This window comes from Myotis nattereri, assembly GCF_964212035.1.
Source record: "Myotis nattereri genome assembly, chromosome: 11".
Taxonomy (NCBI): Eukaryota; Metazoa; Chordata; class Mammalia; order Chiroptera; family Vespertilionidae; genus Myotis; species Myotis nattereri.
Window position 1 is genome coordinate 2172183 of NC_138086.1, and position 19437 is coordinate 2191619.

At 61.9% G+C, this 19437-nt stretch overlaps 1 protein-coding gene across 1 annotated transcript in view; it reads left to right on the forward strand.

Moving 5' to 3' along the window:
- Nucleotides 1-19437, forward strand: part of PTPRN2 (protein tyrosine phosphatase receptor type N2) — a 477757-nt gene that overhangs the window by 175999 nt on the left and 282321 nt on the right. Inside the window, exon 4 of the mRNA XM_081101859.1 lies at nt 8255-8357. Within this exon, the coding sequence (XP_080957985.1) occupies nt 8255-8357 (103 nt within the window). The remainder of the gene's footprint in view (nt 1-8254; nt 8358-19437) is intronic.

A 19437-nucleotide genomic window follows, 5' to 3' on the forward strand; every position in this document is an offset into this window, starting at 1 on the left:
GGACCTGTAAGTCTGTTTCTCTCACCAGGTGGGGGAAGTTTTCTGTCATCATTTCTTCAAATAGGTTTTCAATATCTTGCTCTCTCTCTTCTTCTGGCACCCCTATAATTCTGATGTTGGTACGCTTGAAGCTGTCCCAGAGGCTCCTTACACTATCTTCGTATTTTTGGATTCTTTTTTCATTTTTCTTTTCCAGTTGGGTGTTTTTTGCTCCTTCGCATTTCGAATCTTTGACTTGATTCTTGCGCTCCTCTGGTCTGCTGTTGGGTGTCTGTATAATATTCTTTATTTCAGTCCATGTATGCTTAATTTCTAGTTGGTTCTTTATCACAACATCGAGGATCTCATTAGATTTCGTGAGGATCTCACTACATTTATCGGCGGCTTCTAGACAGTTCTTGAGAGACCTTAAAAGTGTGGTTCTGAACTCTGTATCCTCCATGGACAATTTTGTCCTGTTACTTTGTCTCCGCATTTTTTATGTTTTCTTGGTGCACCCCCTAGTGGTCTTTGTGCGCAGTCTTGTTGTAGTTAAGCCTTGATTGTTGTCGGCAATAGTGGGGGTGATTTGACCTCCAGGCTAACTGGCTATGAGAGTCCGCTGTGTCTGCAGTGGGAGAGCTTCTGTGCTGGATCTCTAGGGCGGTGCTAATCTAGCATTTGCCTGAGGCTATTCGGCAAATGGCTCTGTGCAGGGCTTGGGTGGGGCAGGTCCCTGGGGATCTACAGGGCAGGTGGAGCAAGCAGTTATGGCTGCTCTCAGTTCAGTCCCTAGGGGCTCTGCCTCACAGAGTCCCAGCAACTGCTGCAAACCTCGGAGAGAAAGCTGCCTTCGATTTCCGACCGAAGCCAGACAGTCCCGCTTCTCCCGTTTGAGTCTGGGTCCCTAGAGACTCGCCCGGATCTGGAGCTCAGAGTCTGAAACTCCCTCCCGATTGAAAACAACAACCGTGCCCTCCGCCGTCAGCCTGCTCTGCGCGCACTCCACACCTCAGTATTTCACTTCCGCACTGCGCCTCCTCTGAGTCTCGGTATGATATTCTCTTTCCTCCTAGTTGTAGAATTTCCACTCAGCCAGCCTTCCTGTGGTTCTGGATGATGTCCATTCCATCTTTAGTTGTTTTTTGAAGTGGTTGTTCGAGGCAGCAATCTCCGGCGTTAACCTATGCCGCCATCTTGGTTTTTTCCTTCTCAGTCTCTTATTGGGCCTCAGAAACTCACACCATGGGGCAAGGTGTTTTCCAAAAGGGTGGGTCAACTCTCTTTCCCCAAGGCAAAGCCACCTGTATAGCAAATGTCTGTGTGAGGAAGATGGCCTCCATAGTGTGAGCAAATGAATCAGCATAGAAAACCAGGGTGTCTGCTTTCTGAGCTCTAACTCTAAAGCCCCCATCCTGGTTTCTGCTCACACAGCTCCAGTCCACTCCTCCCTCCCTCTGCTGGAGCACAATGTGGGTGGCTCCACAACTAGTTTTATGCATTAGCCCTTTAAGAGGGTGTCTGAATTTCCAGCCGTCTCTCCCTGGCAGATAGCAACCCTGCTGCTTTTCACAGCCAGATGTCATGTGGGTACCCTTCTCAGTTGTGGTGCTCTCTGCTGGGGGGCCCAGCTTGGGGATTAGACCCCAGAGTTCTTAGCAGCTCCCCCCACCCCCAGTTGAGATATCTCTCCAGGACTCAGCTGCTGTCTGTGGGCACCAGCCCAGCCTTTGGTGCCTCTGCCCCTCCCACCAGTCTCTGTGCCGCCTCCACTTTCTGTTCTCAGGCATCAGGGTTCTCTCCTGTGAGTCTCCCACTGGTGATTCAGGAAATTTTCTGTATTTTAGTTGTAATTCTAGTTTGGTCCTGGGCAGCATCCACTTACTCCACCACCATTTTTAATCTTGAGTTGAACATTTTTAATCCACTCAGTCAATATCTGTCTTCCTGGGTATATTTAACCCATTTACATTTAAGGTATTTTTTTTAATATCTTGGGGCTTAAATTTCTTACGTTATTTTTTGTTTTGTATTTGTTCTATTCTCTTTTTCCCCCATCCCCCTGTATTTCTTTAGGTCACATAGGCATTCCATTTTGGCTTATGTATAATGTTTATATATTTACTAGAGGCCCGGTGACAAAAATTTGTGCACTCGGGGGGAAGGGGGGGTCGCTCAGCCTGACCTGTGCCCTCTAGCAGTCTGGGACCCCTCGGAAGATAACGCCCTGCTGGCTTAGGCCTGCTCCCGGATGGCAGAGGGCAGGCCCAATCCCTAGGTGCAGCCCCTGGTCGGGCTCAGAGTAGGGCCGATTGGGGTGTTGGGGTGCCGCCCCCTGTCATGCACAGAGCAGGGTGGATTGGGAGGTTGCGATGCCACCCCCAGTCATGCTCAGGGTAGGGCCAATTGGGGGGTTGGGGCACCGCCCCCTGTCACACTCAAGGCAGGGTCGATGGAGAGGTTGCGGCGCCACCCCCTGTCATGCACAGATCAGGGCCAATCCAGGGGTTGGGGCGCTGCCCCCTGTCACACACAGAGCAGGGCCCATCAGGGGGGTTGGGGCTCCTTACCCTGTCATGCACGGAGCAGGGTTGATTAGGGGGTTGGGGAGCTCCCCCCTGTCACGCACAGAGCAGGGTCTATCAGGGGGTTGGGGAGCTCCCCCCTGTCACGCTCAGAGCAGGGCCCATCAGGGGGTTGAGGAGCTCCCCCCTGTCACTCAGAGAGTAGGGCCGATAGCGGAGTTGGGGCACCGCCCCCCATCACACACAGAGCAGGGAAGATCAGGGGGTTGGGACACCGCCACTGTCACACTCAGGGCAGGGCGGATGGGGAGGTTATGGCTCTACCCTGTCACACACAGAGCAGGGCCCGTGGGGTGGGGGGAGGGGGGTTGTGGACCCACCCTCTATCACCCACGGAGCAGGGCCAATCAGAGGGTTGGGGCGCTGCACCCTGTCACACACAGAGCCGCAGGGCGATCAGAGGTTGGAGTGCTCCCCCCGTATCAGGCACAGACCAGGGCTGATCAGGAGGTTGGGGCACCTTCCCCTGTCACAAACAGAGCAGGGCGGATAGAGAGGTTGTGGCCCCGCCCCCTGTCACACACAGAGCAGGGCCCATCAGGGGGGTTGGGGCTCCTTACTCTGTCATGCACGGAGCAGGGTCGATTAGGGGGTTGGGGAGCTCCCCCCTGTCACACACAGAGCAGGGCCCATCAGGGGGGTTGGGGAGCTCCCCCCTGTCATGCACAGAGCAGGGTCCATCAGGGGGTTTGGGCGCTGCCCCCTGTCACGCTGATCCCGGTGCCGGGAGGCCTCTCGGCTCCGCTGATTCCAGTGCTGGGAGGCATATTACCCTTTTACTATATAGGGTAGAGGCCTGGTGCATGGGTGGGGCTGGCTGGTTTGCCCTGAAAGGTGTCCTGGATCAGGGTGGGGGTCCCCACTGGGGTGCCTGGCCAGTCTGGGTGAGGGGCTGAGGGCTGTTTTCAGGCTGGCAGGTGACGGAAGCTCCCAACCGCTCCTTTTTTTTTTTTTTTTAATTCTGGGCCAGCTTTAGCTCTGAGGCTCCAGCTCTTAGGCCTCCGCTGCTGAAAGTAGGTAATCGAAACAATGTATAACTCCAGCTCTGACTCCAGCTCTGAGATCCCAGCTTGCTGAAAGCTGGTTTCTGGGGGTTTTTTTAGCTTCTATATTTGTAACAATGTTTCAAACTGCCAGCTCAGAGGCCTGCAGCGGCAGGCGGGGAATGTTGGAGTCCTCTGTCACTGAAGCGAGCAAGCCTCATGTTAGTTTCAAGCTGCCTGGCTGCCGGCCGCCATCTTGGCTGGCAGTTAATTTGCATATTGCCCTGATTAGCCAATGGGAAGGGTAGCGGTCGTACACCAATTACCATGTTTCTCTTTTATTAGATAGGATTGATTGATTTCAGAGAAGAAAGGAAAGGAAGAGATAGAAACATTAATGATGAGAAATAATCATTGATTGACTGCTATCTTCACGCCCCCTACTGGGGATCAAGTCCACAACCCCTGACCAGAATCAAACCCGGGACTGTTCAGTCCACAGCTGATGCTCTATCCACTGAGCCAAACCAGCTAGGGCCGTGTATAGTATTTTTGAGTGACTCTCTTGCTAATGTTTTCAGTGCTTGGTCTAGATATTACACTATCTACACATGAGCTCACTGGGGGTTTCATTTTACCAGTTTGAGTGGCATATGCTGGTAGGATGCGTACCTCCCTCGAGGACAACTCCCTACTATTTGTTACAGTTGTTTTAATTATTTCCTCAGCATATTTTTGGAAGCACATCAGACAGTATTATTGCATTTGCTTCCACTGCCAAACAAAGTCTAGAAAACTCAAGGGAAACTGAACCGATTTCATTTCCTTTGTCTCCCGTGATCGCCTTTCCTTCTGAACACCCCCGGCTGCTTCTCCTCTCTCTGCTTAGACCTCTGCTCAGCGGTTCTTGCAGGGTGAGTCTTCTGGTGAAAAACAGAACTCTCATCCCCCCTCTGAGACCGTCTTGATTTGCTGTCATTCCTTAAAGACATTTTCACCGGGTACCTGGATTGGCAGGTTCCCAGGGTTCTGGTGGGCAGCTCTTTCCTCAGCCCGGGGAACGTGCCGTGGGCTTTCCCACGGCCTCTGAGGCTCTCATGAGAAGTCCTGTGTCATTGGATCCCTTCCCCGGCAGGAAGGTGCTGTGTTTCTCTGGATGCTGTAATCGTTTTACTTTGTGTTTAGTTTGCAGTAGGAGCGGATTTGGGCGTCTCCTTTTGGTGTGTCAGCTTCTGTAGTCTTTGGGTTTCTATCTCTTGCCCAAATGGAAAGGGTTCACCACCCGTTTTTTGAGTGTCTTCACCCTGTGAGTGCACCCTTCTCCTCTCCATCTGGGACTCTGGCGGCAGGAACTGGGGCCTTTGGTTGTAGCCCCACGGTTTCCCCGGGCCACATTCTCCCTTTGTGGGAACGGGGTGGTTTCTGTGTCTCCGTCTTGCAGCTCACAGACCCCCCACTCCCCGTCCCACCGCCCTCCAATCACCGGCACCTGCTCAGCTGTTCATTTTCCCATTACAACATCTGCATTTGGTTCTTATTTCGTTTATGTTTCTTTGCTGGGCTTCCTGTTCACTAGTCTCAGGTGCGTGGGTGCCTGTGCACGGATGGAAGCGTTTCTGTCCACTGCTTCGCAGTCCTTGTTGGGCCCTGCTCGCGTCTCCGTCATCTCAGGTGGGTGTCCACGGGGCCTTTTCATTCCGTTTGAGATCTCTCTGGTTCTCAGGATGACTGGTTTTCAGTTGAAACCTTAGCACTTCTGTATTCCATCACGAGACCCTGGATCTCAGTGAACCTTGGTTAACTGGCCTTTCCTGGCACCGCTCTGCTGGGTCGGGTTCCCCACCTGCTGACACCCAAGAGCAGCTCTTGTCCATCCTGCTGGGCAGGGGCGTGTGGGTTTCAGCTCCCCACGTGGTCCCCAGTGATGGTGGGCAGTTCCCACCTGGCAGGGTCCCCGGAGGTGGGGGCTTCTTTCCAGCCTTTGGGGAAGGGCACCCAAAGGCCCTTGGCCGTGGTGGGGGGGTGCTGTGGTCTGCGCTTTGTGGTGTGGGCGGGAGTGGAGCTGTTTGTGTAACATGTGCTCAGTTGCTCCTTCCTGCCCTCTGGCCGGGGGAGGGAGGCGCTAGAGTTGGGCCCTGCGCCTGCTGTGTTCCTAAGGATTGGGCGCTGAGCCAGACGACCCCGCACATTTCCTTCCTGGGGCCAAGGTCCGGAGTCCTCGGGCTTCTCTCCACCCTCACAGCCTCAGCCGGAAGACTCTCTGGGGTCATCAGTGGTACTCAGTGGGGATAGGAAAAGTGTGTCCTGTCCAGTTTCCTGGAAGGGGCTTCTACCCGCCCAGGGTGGCAGCTCCTCCTGTGTGCCCTGGGAGAGGGCCTGGGGCACCGGAACCCTTGGAGAGATGCGGTTCTCGTGTGTAGAGCGAGGCCCAGCGCCCGCCTGCTCCCGGAGAACTGCGGTGCCTGGGCGGGTCCGGGCTCCCCTGTGCCTGCACAGAGCCCTTTATCCATCGGCAACGGCGGTGCCTGGCCGGGGTCCGGGCTCCCCTGTGCCTGCACAGAGCCCTTTATCCATCGGCAACGGCGGTGCCTGGCCGGGGTCCGGGCTCCCCTGTGCCTGCACAGAGCCCTTTACCCATCGGCAACGGGGGTGCCTGGCCGGGGTCCGGGCTCCCCTGTGCCTGCACAGAGCCCTTTATCCATCGGCAACGGCGGTGCCTGGGCGGGTCCGGGCTCCCCTGTGCCTGCACAGACCCCTTTATCCATCGGCAACTGCGATGCCTGGGCGGGTCTGGGCTCCCCTGTGCCTGCACAGAGCCCTTTATCCATCGGCAACGGCGGTGCCTGGGCGGGTCCGGGCTCCCCTGTGCCTGCACAGACCCCTTTATCCATCGGCAACGGCGGTTCTGGAAGGATCGAGCCCTCTTCACAGGCCCCGGAATCAACACCCTCGACTTCCGTGCTCCTTCGATAGGGAGTGTTATTGAAATTCTGTTATTTAAATTAATTGTTTCCTGGGAAGCTCCCTTTGAGTCTCGATTGTTTTCCTGTTTCCAGGTAGATGTTAGCATTCAAGCCACGGGAGCAGCATGCGTATAGCTGTGCTCACTGCTACGCGAATATCACATGTGTGCTCTCCGAGCCTAGGCTGGGCTGGGACCAATCGCAGCCACGAACACAGGGCTTGCAGCTGCGGTGGACAGACTTGCAATGATTAGGATGTTAGTCCTGGACCAGGTACCGGTGGCCTGGCGGTCCCTGCAGGGCCTCTCCTCTCACTGTTACGCCCTGACGGAGCCCTCAGAGCAGGCTGCCCCCCAGGCGGCGAGGCTAGCTTCCCGGCAGCTCCCCCTTGTTGTGTTGTCAGGCTTCAGGGCTAGAATCGCGCCGCTGTTTGAATGTTGCCATTTGTACATTTTTTAAAATGTCAGAGTTGCATTTCAAACAAGTATTAAAGAGTGCCCGTGAGGGAGCTTGTGTCTCCTTAGCATGCTTTCATCCAGCCCGGAACGTGTGATCTCAGCAAGTCTGGGTCTCCTTGCATCGCACACACACATACACACAAATGCACTACACGTACATGCGTACCCATATGCATGCACACACAAATGCACTACACATGCATGCACACACACCCCATCCACATGCGCACACACTCACACAGCATGGAGCTGTCCGGATCTGAAGGTGGCAATGGGTTTTTGCACAGGGCATAAAAATATCTCTGTAATTACATGATACTTAGTGATGAGGTAATTATGGATAATTGCATGGGGTAGTTGTAAGTGCTAACATGTTACCATAAGATCTAAAATGTACAAATTGCATAATAATTATTCCGGGGCGTTATTTGGTAATTTCGGGCGTAATTATCATGCGATCAGCAGCGCGTGTAATTAATGCACAATCACATGGATTTCGCCTCCATCACCACGTCGCCCTTGTTATAAATAAGGCTTTGTCATAACATTTGAGTACAAATATAATGTAACCGGTCCACTGAGCCCCAGGGTGATTGCTTTCCCAGCAACAACGCCCCTCATTTCGTCCCGAGCGCGGGCTCCAACCAGCTGGGGCTGGAGAACCAGCCACCAGGGGTGGGGGTGAGTGGGCAGCTGTGCGCACGGTGAGACCGTGCCACGACTGCACCAGCCTGTGTAGAAAGTGTTAGGGTAGCTGAAGGAGGAACACACGAGGTGAGGGATTATACATTTATTAGGTCATCTAGCTACCAGATGGGTTGAACCCCAAAATGGCGCCAGCACCCAGGGATGGGGAGTCAGAGGTTTTGAAGGATTCTAGGCAGCTTTTTCTGGGCCTAGCATTCTCTGGGCAGGTCCGGACCCTGAGAAGGTCCAGAGGGGAAGGATAATGGTCTGAGCAAGTAGAATGTGGGCTCAGTGAAAGGGAATGTCCGTTCGTCCGTCTGTTGTGAAGTGCTAAAGGCCAGCTCCCAAGGGAGGGTGTGGATTCAATGATTTGATCAGACCTCACAGCAGGTTTGCCTCGCTCACAGAGGGCAGCCCTCCCTTCCCACCGAATGCTCAGCCCGAGTTTCCTGCAGAGCAGAGCGCCTGCTCCCCCGCATCAGTGAGGCGCAGGGGTGGGGAGCCTGGCTTCCCTGCTGGGGACAGGGTCCCTCATGACACTGAACAAGGGCTTTGGCTCCACTCCCAAGTTCATATGAGGCTCTGCATCTTCCCCACAGGCTTCGCGTGGCAGGATGACTACACGCAGCACATGCTGGCCCGGGAGCTGGCCCACGTCCCCCGAACCCACTTGCGACGTCCTGATGCTGCCCGCCTGGCCAGGTGAGTCGCCTTGATTGATGTCTCTGCGACCCCACAGCCAGCACCTGTCAAGCCTATTTCTCTTTAACGTTGCACCCTCAGTCTTCCTGGTGTAGAGTTTCCTGAAAGTTTGGGTGTCTATGAGGAAGAGGGGTGCTCCCTTTCTCCACTGTATCAGCCCACGGAGGAGGGTGTGCAGGTGACCCTACTACAAGGGCAAGCCCAAGGTCCCCCAGCTCTGCCCCCGGTGCCTGAGATCTTTGGAAAAGTCCCGCAGCTCCAGAATGAACCTTGGTTGCGTGCAGAGAAATCAAGGATTCTCATTGTTCAGAAACAAGTAGAGTTCACCTTAGTATAAAGAGCTGAATTACCCACAAGCCTTCCTGTTCTCCCAACACAACACTATACTGAATGGATATTTAACTCCAACCCCATTTCCACCCTCTGCTCACTGCCAGGTGATTGTGGAGGTCTCCCCTCATCTGAAGTTGAGCCAAGGGAGGGAGCTGAGATGCAGGGAGGGAGCTGAGATGCAGGGAGGGAGCTGAGATGCAGGGAGGGAGCTGAGCCCAGGGAGGGAGCTGAGCCCAGGGAGGGAGCTGAGATGCAGTGGGTTGAGGACCCAGTCCAACTCCGGCCTCAGGGAGGCTTGCTCTCTCCTTGCTGAGCTCCTGCCTGCTCTTCCTGTTGGTGAAAGTGGGCAGGCCCTTCCCTGAAGACTGTGTGGAGCCTGAGTGCTGGAGAGACTCTCCCACACCCACAGCCTCTGCTCAGCAAGCCTGGGAGCGGGAAGGTGGTGCCTCCATCTGACAAGAAGTAGCCCACGCCACCAAAGAAGCCGGTTTCCAAGACCCTCAGGGGTGAGCACGAGACCCATACCGAGTGTGGACGTGCAGGAGTTCTCGGTGTCTGTAAGACTTTTCGATTAAAAAATAAAATAAAACTTAGGCCAAGCTGTCTTGAATGAGTTCAAACTCTTGACACTAATCATTAGTTAGTTAGTTCTCACCTGAGGATACATTTTCCATTGATTTTTAGAGAGTGGAAGGGAGGGAGTGGGGGAGACACACAAACACACACACAACAATTGGGTGATGGTATCAAACCTGCAATGCAGGTCCATGCCATTGACCAGGAATGAAACCCACTGCCCTTCAGTATGGGGGCTGATGCTCCAACCACCAAGTGCACTGACCAGGACTTGACATTGGTCTGTAAGTTACATTTGGGCATTTAAACGCCAACCACTTCTCTTTCCTTCCTTCTGGAGACTCACCTGTGCAGCGTGAACCATCTCAGAAACCTCCACTGCACCGGGAGGCGGGACGAGGTGCAAGAACATGGGCCGGGGGGCTGGGAGTCCTGCAGGAGCCACTCCTGATGCAGCCAGAAAGGCCACGAGTATGATGGAAAAGTACAGCCGAGGGGGAGAGTACAGCCGAGGGGGAGAGTACAGCCGAGGGGGAGAGTACAGCCGAGGGGGAGAGTACGGCCGAGGGGGAGGGGGAGAGTACAGCCGAGGGGGAGAGTACAGCCGAGGGGGAGAGTACGGCCGAGGGGGAGAATACGGCCGAAGGGGAGGGGGAGAGTACGGCCGAGGGGGAGAGTACAGCCGAGGGGGAGAGTACAGCCGAGGAGGAGAGTACAGCCGAGGGGGAGAGTACAGCCGAGGAGGAGAGTACAGCCGAGGGGGAGAGTACAGCCGAGGGGGAGAGTACAGCCGAGGAGGAGAGTACAGCCGAGGAGGAGAGTACAGCCGACGGGGAGAGTACAGCCAAGGGGGAGATTACAGCCGAGGGGGAGAGTACAGCCGAGGGGGAGAGTACAGCCGAGGGGGAGAGTACAGCCGAGGGGGAGAGTACAGCCGAGGGGGAGAGTACAGCCGAGGAGGAGAGTACAACCGAAGGGGAGAGTACAGCCGAGGAGGAGAGTACAGCCGAGGGGGAGAGTACAGCCGAGGGGGAGAGTACAGCCGAGGAGGAGAGTACAACCGAAGGGGAGAGTACAGCCGAGGAGGGGAGTACAGCCGAGGGGGAGAGTACAGCCGAGGGGGAGGGTACAGCCGAGGGGGGGAGTACAGCCGAGGAGGAGAGTACAGCCGAGGGGGAGAGTACAGCCGAGGGGGAGAGTACAGCCGAGGGGGAGAGTACAGCCGAGGGGGAGAGTACGGCCGAGGGGGAGGGGGAGAGTACAGCCGAGGGGGAGAGTACAGCCGAGGGGGAGAGTACGGCCGAAGGGGTGAGTACGGCCGAGGGGGAGGGGGAGAGTACGGCCGAGGGGGAGAGTACAGCCGAGGGGGAGAGTACAGCCGAGGGGGAGAGTACAGCCGAGGGGGAGAGTACGGCCGAGGGGGAGAGTACGGCCGAGGGGGAGAGTACGGCCGAGGGGGAGAGTACAGCCGAGGAGGAGAGTACAACCGAAGGGGAGAGTACAGCCGAGGAGGAGAGTACAGCCGAGGGGGAGAGTACGGCCGAGGGGGAGAGTACGGCCGAGGGGGAGAGTACAGCCGAGGGGGAGAGTACAGCCGAGGGGGAGAGTACAGCCGAGGGGGAGGGTACGGCCGAGGGGGAGGGTACGGCCGAGGGGGAGAGTACGGCCGAGGGGGAGAGTACAGCCGAGGGGGAGAGTACAGCCGAGGGGGAGAGTACGGCCGAGGGGGAGGGTACGGCCGAGGGGGAGAGTACGGCCGAGGAGGAGAGTACAGCCGAGGGGGAGAGTACGGCCGAGGAGGGGAGTACGGCCGAGGGGGAGGGTACGGCCGAGGGGGAGAGTACAGCCAAGGGGGAGGGTACGGCCGAGGGGGAGGGTACGGCCGAGGGGGAGAGTACGGCCGAGGGGGAGAGTCCAGCCGAGGGGGAGAGTACAGCCGAGGGGGAGGGTACAGCCGAGGGGGAGGGTACGGCCGAGGGGGAGGGTACGGCCGAGGGGGAGGGTACGGCCGAGGGGGAGGGTACGGCCGAGGGGGAGGGTACGGCCGAGGGGGAGGGTACGGCCGAGGAGGAGGGTACGGCCGAGGAGGGGAGTACAGCCGATGAGGGGAGTACAGCCGAGGGGGAGAGTACAGCCGAGGGGGAGAGTACAGCCGAGGAGTGGAATACAGCCGAGGGGGAGAGTACAGCCGAGGGGGAGAGTACAGCCGACGGGGAGAGTACAGCCAAGGGGGAGATTACAGCCGAGGGGGAGAGTACAGCCGAGGGGGAGAGTACAGCCGAGGGGGAGAGTACGGCCGAGGGGGAGAGTACGGCCGAGGGGGAGAGTACGGCCGAGGGGGAGAGTACGGCCGAGGAGGGGAGTCCAGCCGAGGGGGAGAGTCCAGCCGAGGGGGAGAGTCCAGCCGAGGGGGAGAGTACAGCCGAGGGGGAGGGTACAGCCGAGGAGGAGAGTACAGCCGAGGGGGAGAGTACAGCCGAGGAGGGGAGTACAGCCGAGGAGGGGAGTACAGCCGAGGGGGAGGGTACGGCCGAGGGGGAGGGTACGGCCGAGGAGGAGAGTCCGGCCGAGGAGGGGAGTCCGGCCGAGGAGGGGAGTCCGGCCGAGGAGGGGAGTCCGGCCGAGGGGGAGAGTCCAGCCGAGGGGGAGAGTCCAGCCGAGGGGGAGAGTCCAGCCGAGGGGGAGAGTCCAGCCGAGGGGGAGGGTACGGCCGAGGGGGGGATTACGGCCGAGGGGGAGGGTACAGCCGAGGGGGAGGGTACAGCCGAGGGGGAGGGTACGGCCGAGGGGGAGGGTACGGCCGAGGGGGAGATTACGGCCGAGAGGGAGAGTACAGCCGAGGGGGAGAGTACAGCCGAGGGGGAGAGTACAGCCGAGGGGGAGGGTACAGCCGAGGGGGAGGGTACAGCCGAGGGGGAGGGTAGAGCCGAGGAGGGGAGTACAGCCGAGGAGGAGAGTACGGCCGAGGGGGAGAGTACAGCCGAGGAGGGGAGTACAGCCGAGGGGGAGGGTACAGCCGAGGAGGAGAGTACAGCCGAGGGGGAGAGTACAGCCGAGGAGGGGAGTACAGCCGAGGAGGAGAGTACAGCCGAGGAGGGGAGTACAGCCGAGGAGGGTAGTACAGCCGAGGGGGAGGGTACGGCCGAGGGGGAGGGTACGGCCGAGGAGGAGAGTCCGGCCGAGGAGGGGAGTCCGGCCGAGGAGGGGAGTCCGGCCGAGGAGGGGAGTCCGGCCGAGGGGGAGAGTCCAGCCGAGGGGGAGAGTCCAGCCGAGGGGGAGAGTCCAGCCGAGGAGGAGAGTCCAGCCGAGGGGGAGGGTACGGCCGAGGGGGGGATTACGGCCGAGGGGGAGGGTACAGCCGAGGGGGAGGGTACAGCCGAGGGGGAGAGTACGGCCGAGGGGGAGGGTACAGCCGAGGGGGAGGGTACGGCCGAGGGGGAGGGTACGGCCGAGGGGGGGAGTACGGCCGAGGGGGAGGGTACGGCCGAGGGGGAGGGTACAGCCGAGGGGGAGAGTACAGCCGAGGGGGAGAGTACAGCCGAGGGGGAGGGTACGGCCGAGGGGGAGGGTACGGCCGAGGGGGGGAGTACGGCCGAGGGGGAGAGTACGGCCGAGGGGGAGAGTACGGCCGAGGGGGAGAGTACGGCCGAGGGGGAGGGTTCGGCCGAGGGGGAGGGTCCGGCCGAGGGGGAGGGTCCGGCCGAGGGGGAGGGTACGGCCGAGGAGGGGAGCACGGCCGAGGAGGGGAGTACGGCCGAGGAGGAGAGTACGGCCGAGGAGGGGAGTACAGCCGAGGAGGGGAGTACAGCCGAGGGGGAGGGTACAGCCGAGGGGGAGGGTACAGCCGAGGGGGAGGGTACAGCCGAGGGGGAGGGTACAGCCGAGGGGGAGGGTACAGCCGAGGGGGAGAGTACAGCCGAGGGGGAGAGTACAGCCGAGGGGGAGGGTACAGCCGAGGAGGGGAGTACAGCCGAGGAGGGGAGTACAGCCGAGGGGGAGAGTACGGCCGAGGAGGGGAGTACGGCCGAGGGGGAGGGTACGGCCGAGGGGGAGAGTACAGCCAAGGGGGAGGGTACGGCCGAGGGGGAGGGTACGGCCGAGGGGGAGAGTACGGCCGAGGGGGAGAGTACGGCCGAGGGGGAGAGTACAGCCGAGGGGGAGAGTACGGCCGAGGGGGAGGGTACGGCCGAGGGGGAGGGTACGGCCGAGGGGGAGAGTACAGCCGAGGAGGGGAGTACAGCCGAGGGGGAGAGTACAGCCGAGGAGGGGAGTACAGCCGAGGGGGAGAGTACAGCCGAGGAGGGGAGTACAGCCGAGGGGGAGAGTACAGCCGAGGAGGGGAGTACAGCCGAGGGGGAGAGTACAGCCGAGGAGGGGAGTACAGCCGAGGAGGAGAGTACAGCCGAGGGGGAGGGTACAGCCGAGGGGGAGAGTACAGCCGAGGGGGAGAGTACAGCCGAGGAGGGGAGTACAGCCGAGGGGGAGAGTACAGCCGAGGAGGGGAGTACAGCCGAGGGGGAGAGTACAGCCGAGGGGGAGGGTACAGCCGAGGGGGAGGGTACAGCCGAGGGGGAGGGTACAGCCGAGGGGGAGAGTACAGCCGAGGGGGAGAGTACAGCCGAGGGGGAGGGTACAGCCGAGGGGGAGAGTACAGCCGAGGGGGAGAGTACGGCCGAGGAGGAGAGTACGGCCGAGGAGGAGAGTACGGCCGAGGAGGAGAGTACGGCCGAGGGGGAGAGTACGGCCGAGGAGGGGAGTACGGCCGAGGAGGGGAGTACGGCCGAGGGGGAGAGTACAGCCGAGGGGGAGAGTACAGCCGAGGAGGAGGGTACAGCCGAGGAGGAGGGTACAGCCGAGGGGGAGGGTACAGCCGAGGGGGAGGGTACAGCCGAGGGGGAGGGTACAGCCGAGGAGGAGAGTACAGCCGAGGAGGAGAGTACAGCCGAGGGGGAGAGTACAGCCGAGGAGGGGAGTACAGCCGAGGGGGAGGGTACAGCCGAGGGGGAGGGTACGGCCGAGGGGGAGGGTACGGCCGAGGGGGAGGGTACGGCCGAGGGGGAGGGTACGGCCGAGGGGGAGGGTACGGCCGAGGGGGAGGGTACGGCCGAGGGGGGGAGTACGGCCGAGGGGGAGAGTACGGCCGAGGGGGAGAGTACGGCCGAGGGGGAGAGTACGGCCGAGGGGGAGGGTTCGGCCGAGGGGGAGGGTACGGCCGAGGGGGAGGGTACGGCCGAGGGGGAGGGTACGGCCGAGGAGGGGAGCACGGCCGAGGAGGGGAGTACGGCCGAGGAGGGGAGTACGGCCGAGGGGGAGGGTACGGCCGAGGGGGAGGGTACGGCCGAGGGGGAGGGTACGGCCGAGGGGGAGGGTACGGCCGAGGGGGAGGGTACGGCCGAGGGGGAGGGTACAGCCGAGGGGGAGGGTACAGCCGAGGAGGAGGGTACAGCCGAGGGGGAGGGTACAGCCGAGGGGGAGGGTACAGCCGAGGGGGAGGGTACAGCCGAGGGGGAGAGTACAGCCGAGGGGGAGAGTACAGCCGAGGAGGGGAGTACAGCCGAGGAGGGGAGTACAGCCGAGGGGGGGAGTACAGCCGAGGAGGAGAGTACAGCCGAGGGGGAGAGTACAGCCGAGGGGGAGAGTACAGCCGAGGGGGAGAGTACAGCCGAGGGGGAGAGTAAAGCCGAGGGGAAGAGTACAGCCGAGGGGGAGAGTACAGCCGAGGGGGAGAGTACAGCCGAGGGGGAGAGTACAGCCGAGGAGGGGAGTACAGCCGAGGAGGAGAGTACAGCCGAGGAGGGGAGTACAGCCGAGGGGGAGAGTACAGCCGAGGAGGGGAGTACAGCCGAGGGGGAGAGTACAGCCGAGGGGGAGAGTACAGCCGAGGAGGAGAGTACAGCCGAGGAGGGGAGTACAGCCGAGGAGGGGAGTACAGCCGAGGGGGAGAGTACAGCCGAGGAGGGGAGTACAGCCGAGGGGGAGAGTACAGCCGAGGGGGAGAGTACAGCCGAGGAGGAGAGTACAGCCGAGGAGGGGAGTACAGCCGAGGGGGAGAGTACAGCCGAGGGGGAGAGTACAGCCGAGGAGGGGAGTACAGCCGAGGGGGAGAGTACAGCCGAGGGGGAGAGTACAGCCGAGGAGGGGAGTACAGCCGAGGGGGAGAGTACAGCCGAGGGGGAGGGTACAGCCAAGGGGGGGAATACAGCCGAGGAGGAGAGTACAGCCGAGGAGGAGAGTACAGCCGAGGAGGAGAGTACAGCCGAGGGGGAGAGTACAGCCGAGGAGGAGGGTACAGCCGAGGGGGAGGGTACAGCCGAGGGGGAGAGTACAGCCGAGGAGGAGGGTACAGCCGAGGGGGAGAGTACAGCCGAGGAGGAGAGTACAGCCGAGGGGGAGGGTACGGCCGAGGGGGAGAGTACGGCCGAGGGGGAGAGTACAGCCGAGGGGGAGAGTACAGCCGAGGGGGAGAGTACGGCCGAGGGGGAGGGTACGGCCGAGGGGGAGGGTACGGCCGAGGAGGGGAGCACGGCCGAGGAGGGGAGTACGGCCGAGGAGGAGAGTACAGCCGAGGAGGGGAGTACAGCCGAGGGGGAGGGTACAGCCGAGGGGGAGGGTACAGCCGAGGGGGAGGGTACAGCCGAGGGGGAGGGTACAGCCGAGGGGGAGGGTACAGCCGAGGGGGAGAGTACAGCCGAGCAGGGGAGTACAGCCGAGGAGGGGAGTACAGCCGAGGAGGGGAGTACGGCCGAGGAGGGGAGTACGGCCGAGGAGGGGAGTACGGCCGAGGGGGAGGGTACGGCCGAGGGGGAGAGTACAGCCGAGGAGGGGAGTACAGCCAAGGGGGAGGGTACGGCCGAGGGGGAGGGTACGGCCGAGGGGGAGAGTACAGCCGAGGGGGAGAGTACAGCCGAGGGGGAGAGTACGGCCGAGGGGGAGGGTACAGCCGAGGGGGAGGGTACGGCCGAGGGGGAGAGTACGGCCGAGGGGGAGAGTACAGCCGAGGAGGAGAGTACAGCCGAGGGGGAGAGTACAGCCGAGGAGGGGAGTACAGCCGAGGGGGAGAGTACAGCCGAGGGGGAGAGTACAGCCGAGGAGGGGAGTACAGCCGAGGGGGAGAGTACAGCCGAGGGGGAGAGTACAGCCGAGGAGGGGAGTACAGCCGAGGGGGAGAGTACAGCCGAGGGGGAGGGTACAGCCAAGGGGGGGAATACAGCCGAGGAGGAGAGTACAGCCGAGGAGGAGAGTACAGCCGAGGGGGAGAGTACAGCCGAGGAGGAGAGTACAGCCGAGGGGGAGGGTACAGCCGAGGGGGAGAGTACAGCCGAGGAGGAGAGTACAGCCGAGGGGGAGAGTACAGCCGAGGGGGAGAGTACGGCCGAGGAGGAGAGTACGGCCGAGGAGGAGAGTACGGCCGAGGAGGAGAGTACGGCCGAGGGGGAGAGTACGGCCGAGGAGGGGAGTACGGCCGAGGAGGAGAGTACGGCCGAGGGGGAGGGTACGGCCGAGGGGGAGAGTACAGCCGAGGAGGAGAGTACAGCCGAGGAGGAGAGTACAGCCGAGGAGGAGGGTACAGCCGAGGGGGAGGGTACAGCCGAGGGGGAGGGTACAGCCGAGGGGGAGGGTACAGCCGAGGAGGGGAGTACAGCCGAGGAGGAGAGTACAGCCGAGGGGGAGAGTACAGCCGAGGAGGGGAGTACAGCCGAGGGGGAGGGTACGGCCGAGGGGGAGGGTACGGCCGAGGGGGAGGGTACGGCCGAGGGGGAGGGTACGGCCGAGGGGGAGGGTACGGCCGAGGGGGAGGGTACGGCCGAGGGGGGGAGTACGGCCGAGGGGGAGAGTACGGCCGAGGGGGAGAGTACGGCCGAGGGGGAGAGTACGGCCGAGGGGGAGGGTTCGGCCGAGGGGGAGGGTACGGCCGAGGGGGAGGGTACGGCCGAGGGGGAGGGTACGGCCGAGGAGGGGAGCACGGCCGAGGAGGGGAGCACGGCCGAGGAGGAGAGTACGGCCGAGGAGGGGAGTACGGCCGAGGAGGGGAGTACGGCCGAGGGGGAGAGTACGGCCGAGGGGGAGGGTACAGCCGAGGGGGAGGGTACAGCCGAGGGGGAGGGTACAGCCGAGAGGGAGGGTACAGCCGAGGGGGAGGGTACAGCCGAGGGGGAGGGTACAGCCGAGGAGGAGGGTACAGCCGAGGGGGAGGGTACAGCCGAGGGGGAGAGTACAGCCGAGGGGGAGAGTACAGCCGAGGGGGAGAGTACGGCCGAGGGGGAGAGTACGGCCGAGGAGGAGAGTACGGCCGAGTGGAGAGTACGGCCGAGGCGGAGAGTACGGCCGAGGCGGAGAGTGCAGCCGAGGAGGGGAGGGTACAGCCGAGGAGGGGAGTACAGCCGAGGAGGGGAGTACAGCCGAGGGGGAGAGTACAGCCGAGGGGGAGAGTACAGTCGAGGGGGAGAGTACAGCCGAGGGGGAGAGTACAGCCGAGGGGGAGAGTACAGCCGAGGAGGGGAGTACAGCCGAGGGGGGGAGTACAGCCGAGGAGGGGAGTACAGCCAAGGGGGAGGGTACGGCCGAGGGGGAGGGTACGGCCGAGGGGGAGAGTACGGCCGAGGGGGAGAGTACAGCCGAGGGGGAGAGTACAGCCGAGGGGGAGAGTACGGCCGAGGGGGAGGGTACAGCCGAGGGGGAGGGTACGGCCGAGGGGGAGAGTACGGCCGAGGGGGAGAGTACAGCCAAGGGGGAGAGTACAGCCGAGGGGGAGAGTACAGCCGAGGAGGGGAGTACAGCCGAGGGGGAGAGTACAGCCGAGGGGGAGAGTACAGCCGAGGAGGGGAGTACAGCCGAGGGGGAGAGTACAGCCGAGGGGGAGAGTACAGCCGAGGAGGGGAGTACAGCCGAGGGGGAGAGTACAGCCGAGGGGGAGGGTACAGCCAAGGGGGGGAATACAGCCGAGGAGGAGAGTACAGCCGAGGAGGAGAGTACAGCCGAGGAGGAGAGTACAGCCGAGGGGGAGAGTACAGCCGAGGAGGAGAGTACAGCCGAGGGGGAGGGTACAGCCGAGGGGGAGAGTACAGCCGAGGAGGAGAGTACAGCCGAGGGGGAGAGTACAGCCGAGGGGGAGAGCACGGCCGAGGAGGAGAGCACGGCCGAGGAGGGGAGTACGGCCGAGGAGGGGAGTACGGCCGAGGGGGAGGGTACGGCCGAGGGGGAGGGTACGGCCGAGGGGGAGGGTACGGCCGAGGGGGAGGGTACGGCCGAGGGGGAGGGTACAGCCGAGGGGGAGGGTACAGCCGAGGGGGAGGGTACAGCCGAGGAGGAGGGTACAGCCGAGGGGGAGGGTACAGCCGAGGGGGAGGGTACAGCCGAGGGGGAGGGTACAGCCGAGGGGGAGAGTACAGCCGAGGGGGAGAGTACAGCCGAGGAGGGGAGTACAGCCGAGGAGGGGAGTACAGCCGAGGGGGGGAGTACAGCCGAGGAGGAGAGTACAGCCGAGGGGGAGAGTACAGCCGAGGGGGAGAGTACAGCCGAGGGGGAGAGTACAGCCGAGGGGGAGAGTAAAGCCGAGGGGAAGAGTACAGCCGAGGGGGAGAGTACAGCCGAGGGGGAGAGTACAGCCGAGGGGGAGAGTACAGCCGAGGAGGGGAGTACAGCCGAGGAGGAGAGTACAGCCGAGGAGGGGAGTACAGCCGAGGGGGAGAGTACAGCCGAGGAGGGGAGTACAGCCGAGGGGGAGAGTACAGCCGAGGGGGAGAGTACAGCCGAGGAGGAGAGTACAGCCGAGGAGGGGAGTACAGCCGAGGAGGGGAGTACAGCCGAGGGGGAGAGTACAGCCGAGGAGGGGAGTACAGCCGAGGGGGAGAGTACAGCCGAGGGGGAGAGTACAGCCGAGGAGGAGAGTACAGCCGAGGAGGGGAGTACAGCCGAGGGGGAGAGTACAGCCGAGGGGGAGAGTACAGCCGAGGAGGGGAGTACAGCCGAGGGGGAGAGTACAGCCGAGGGGGAGAGTACAGCCGAGGAGGGGAGTACAGCCGAGGGGGAGAGTACAGCCGAGGGGGAGGGTACAGCCAAGGGGGGGAATACAGCCGAGGAGGAGAGTACAGCCGAGGAGGAGAGTACAGCCGAGGAGGAGAGTACAGCCGAGGGGGAGAGTACAGCCGAGGAGGAGGGTACAGCCGAGGGG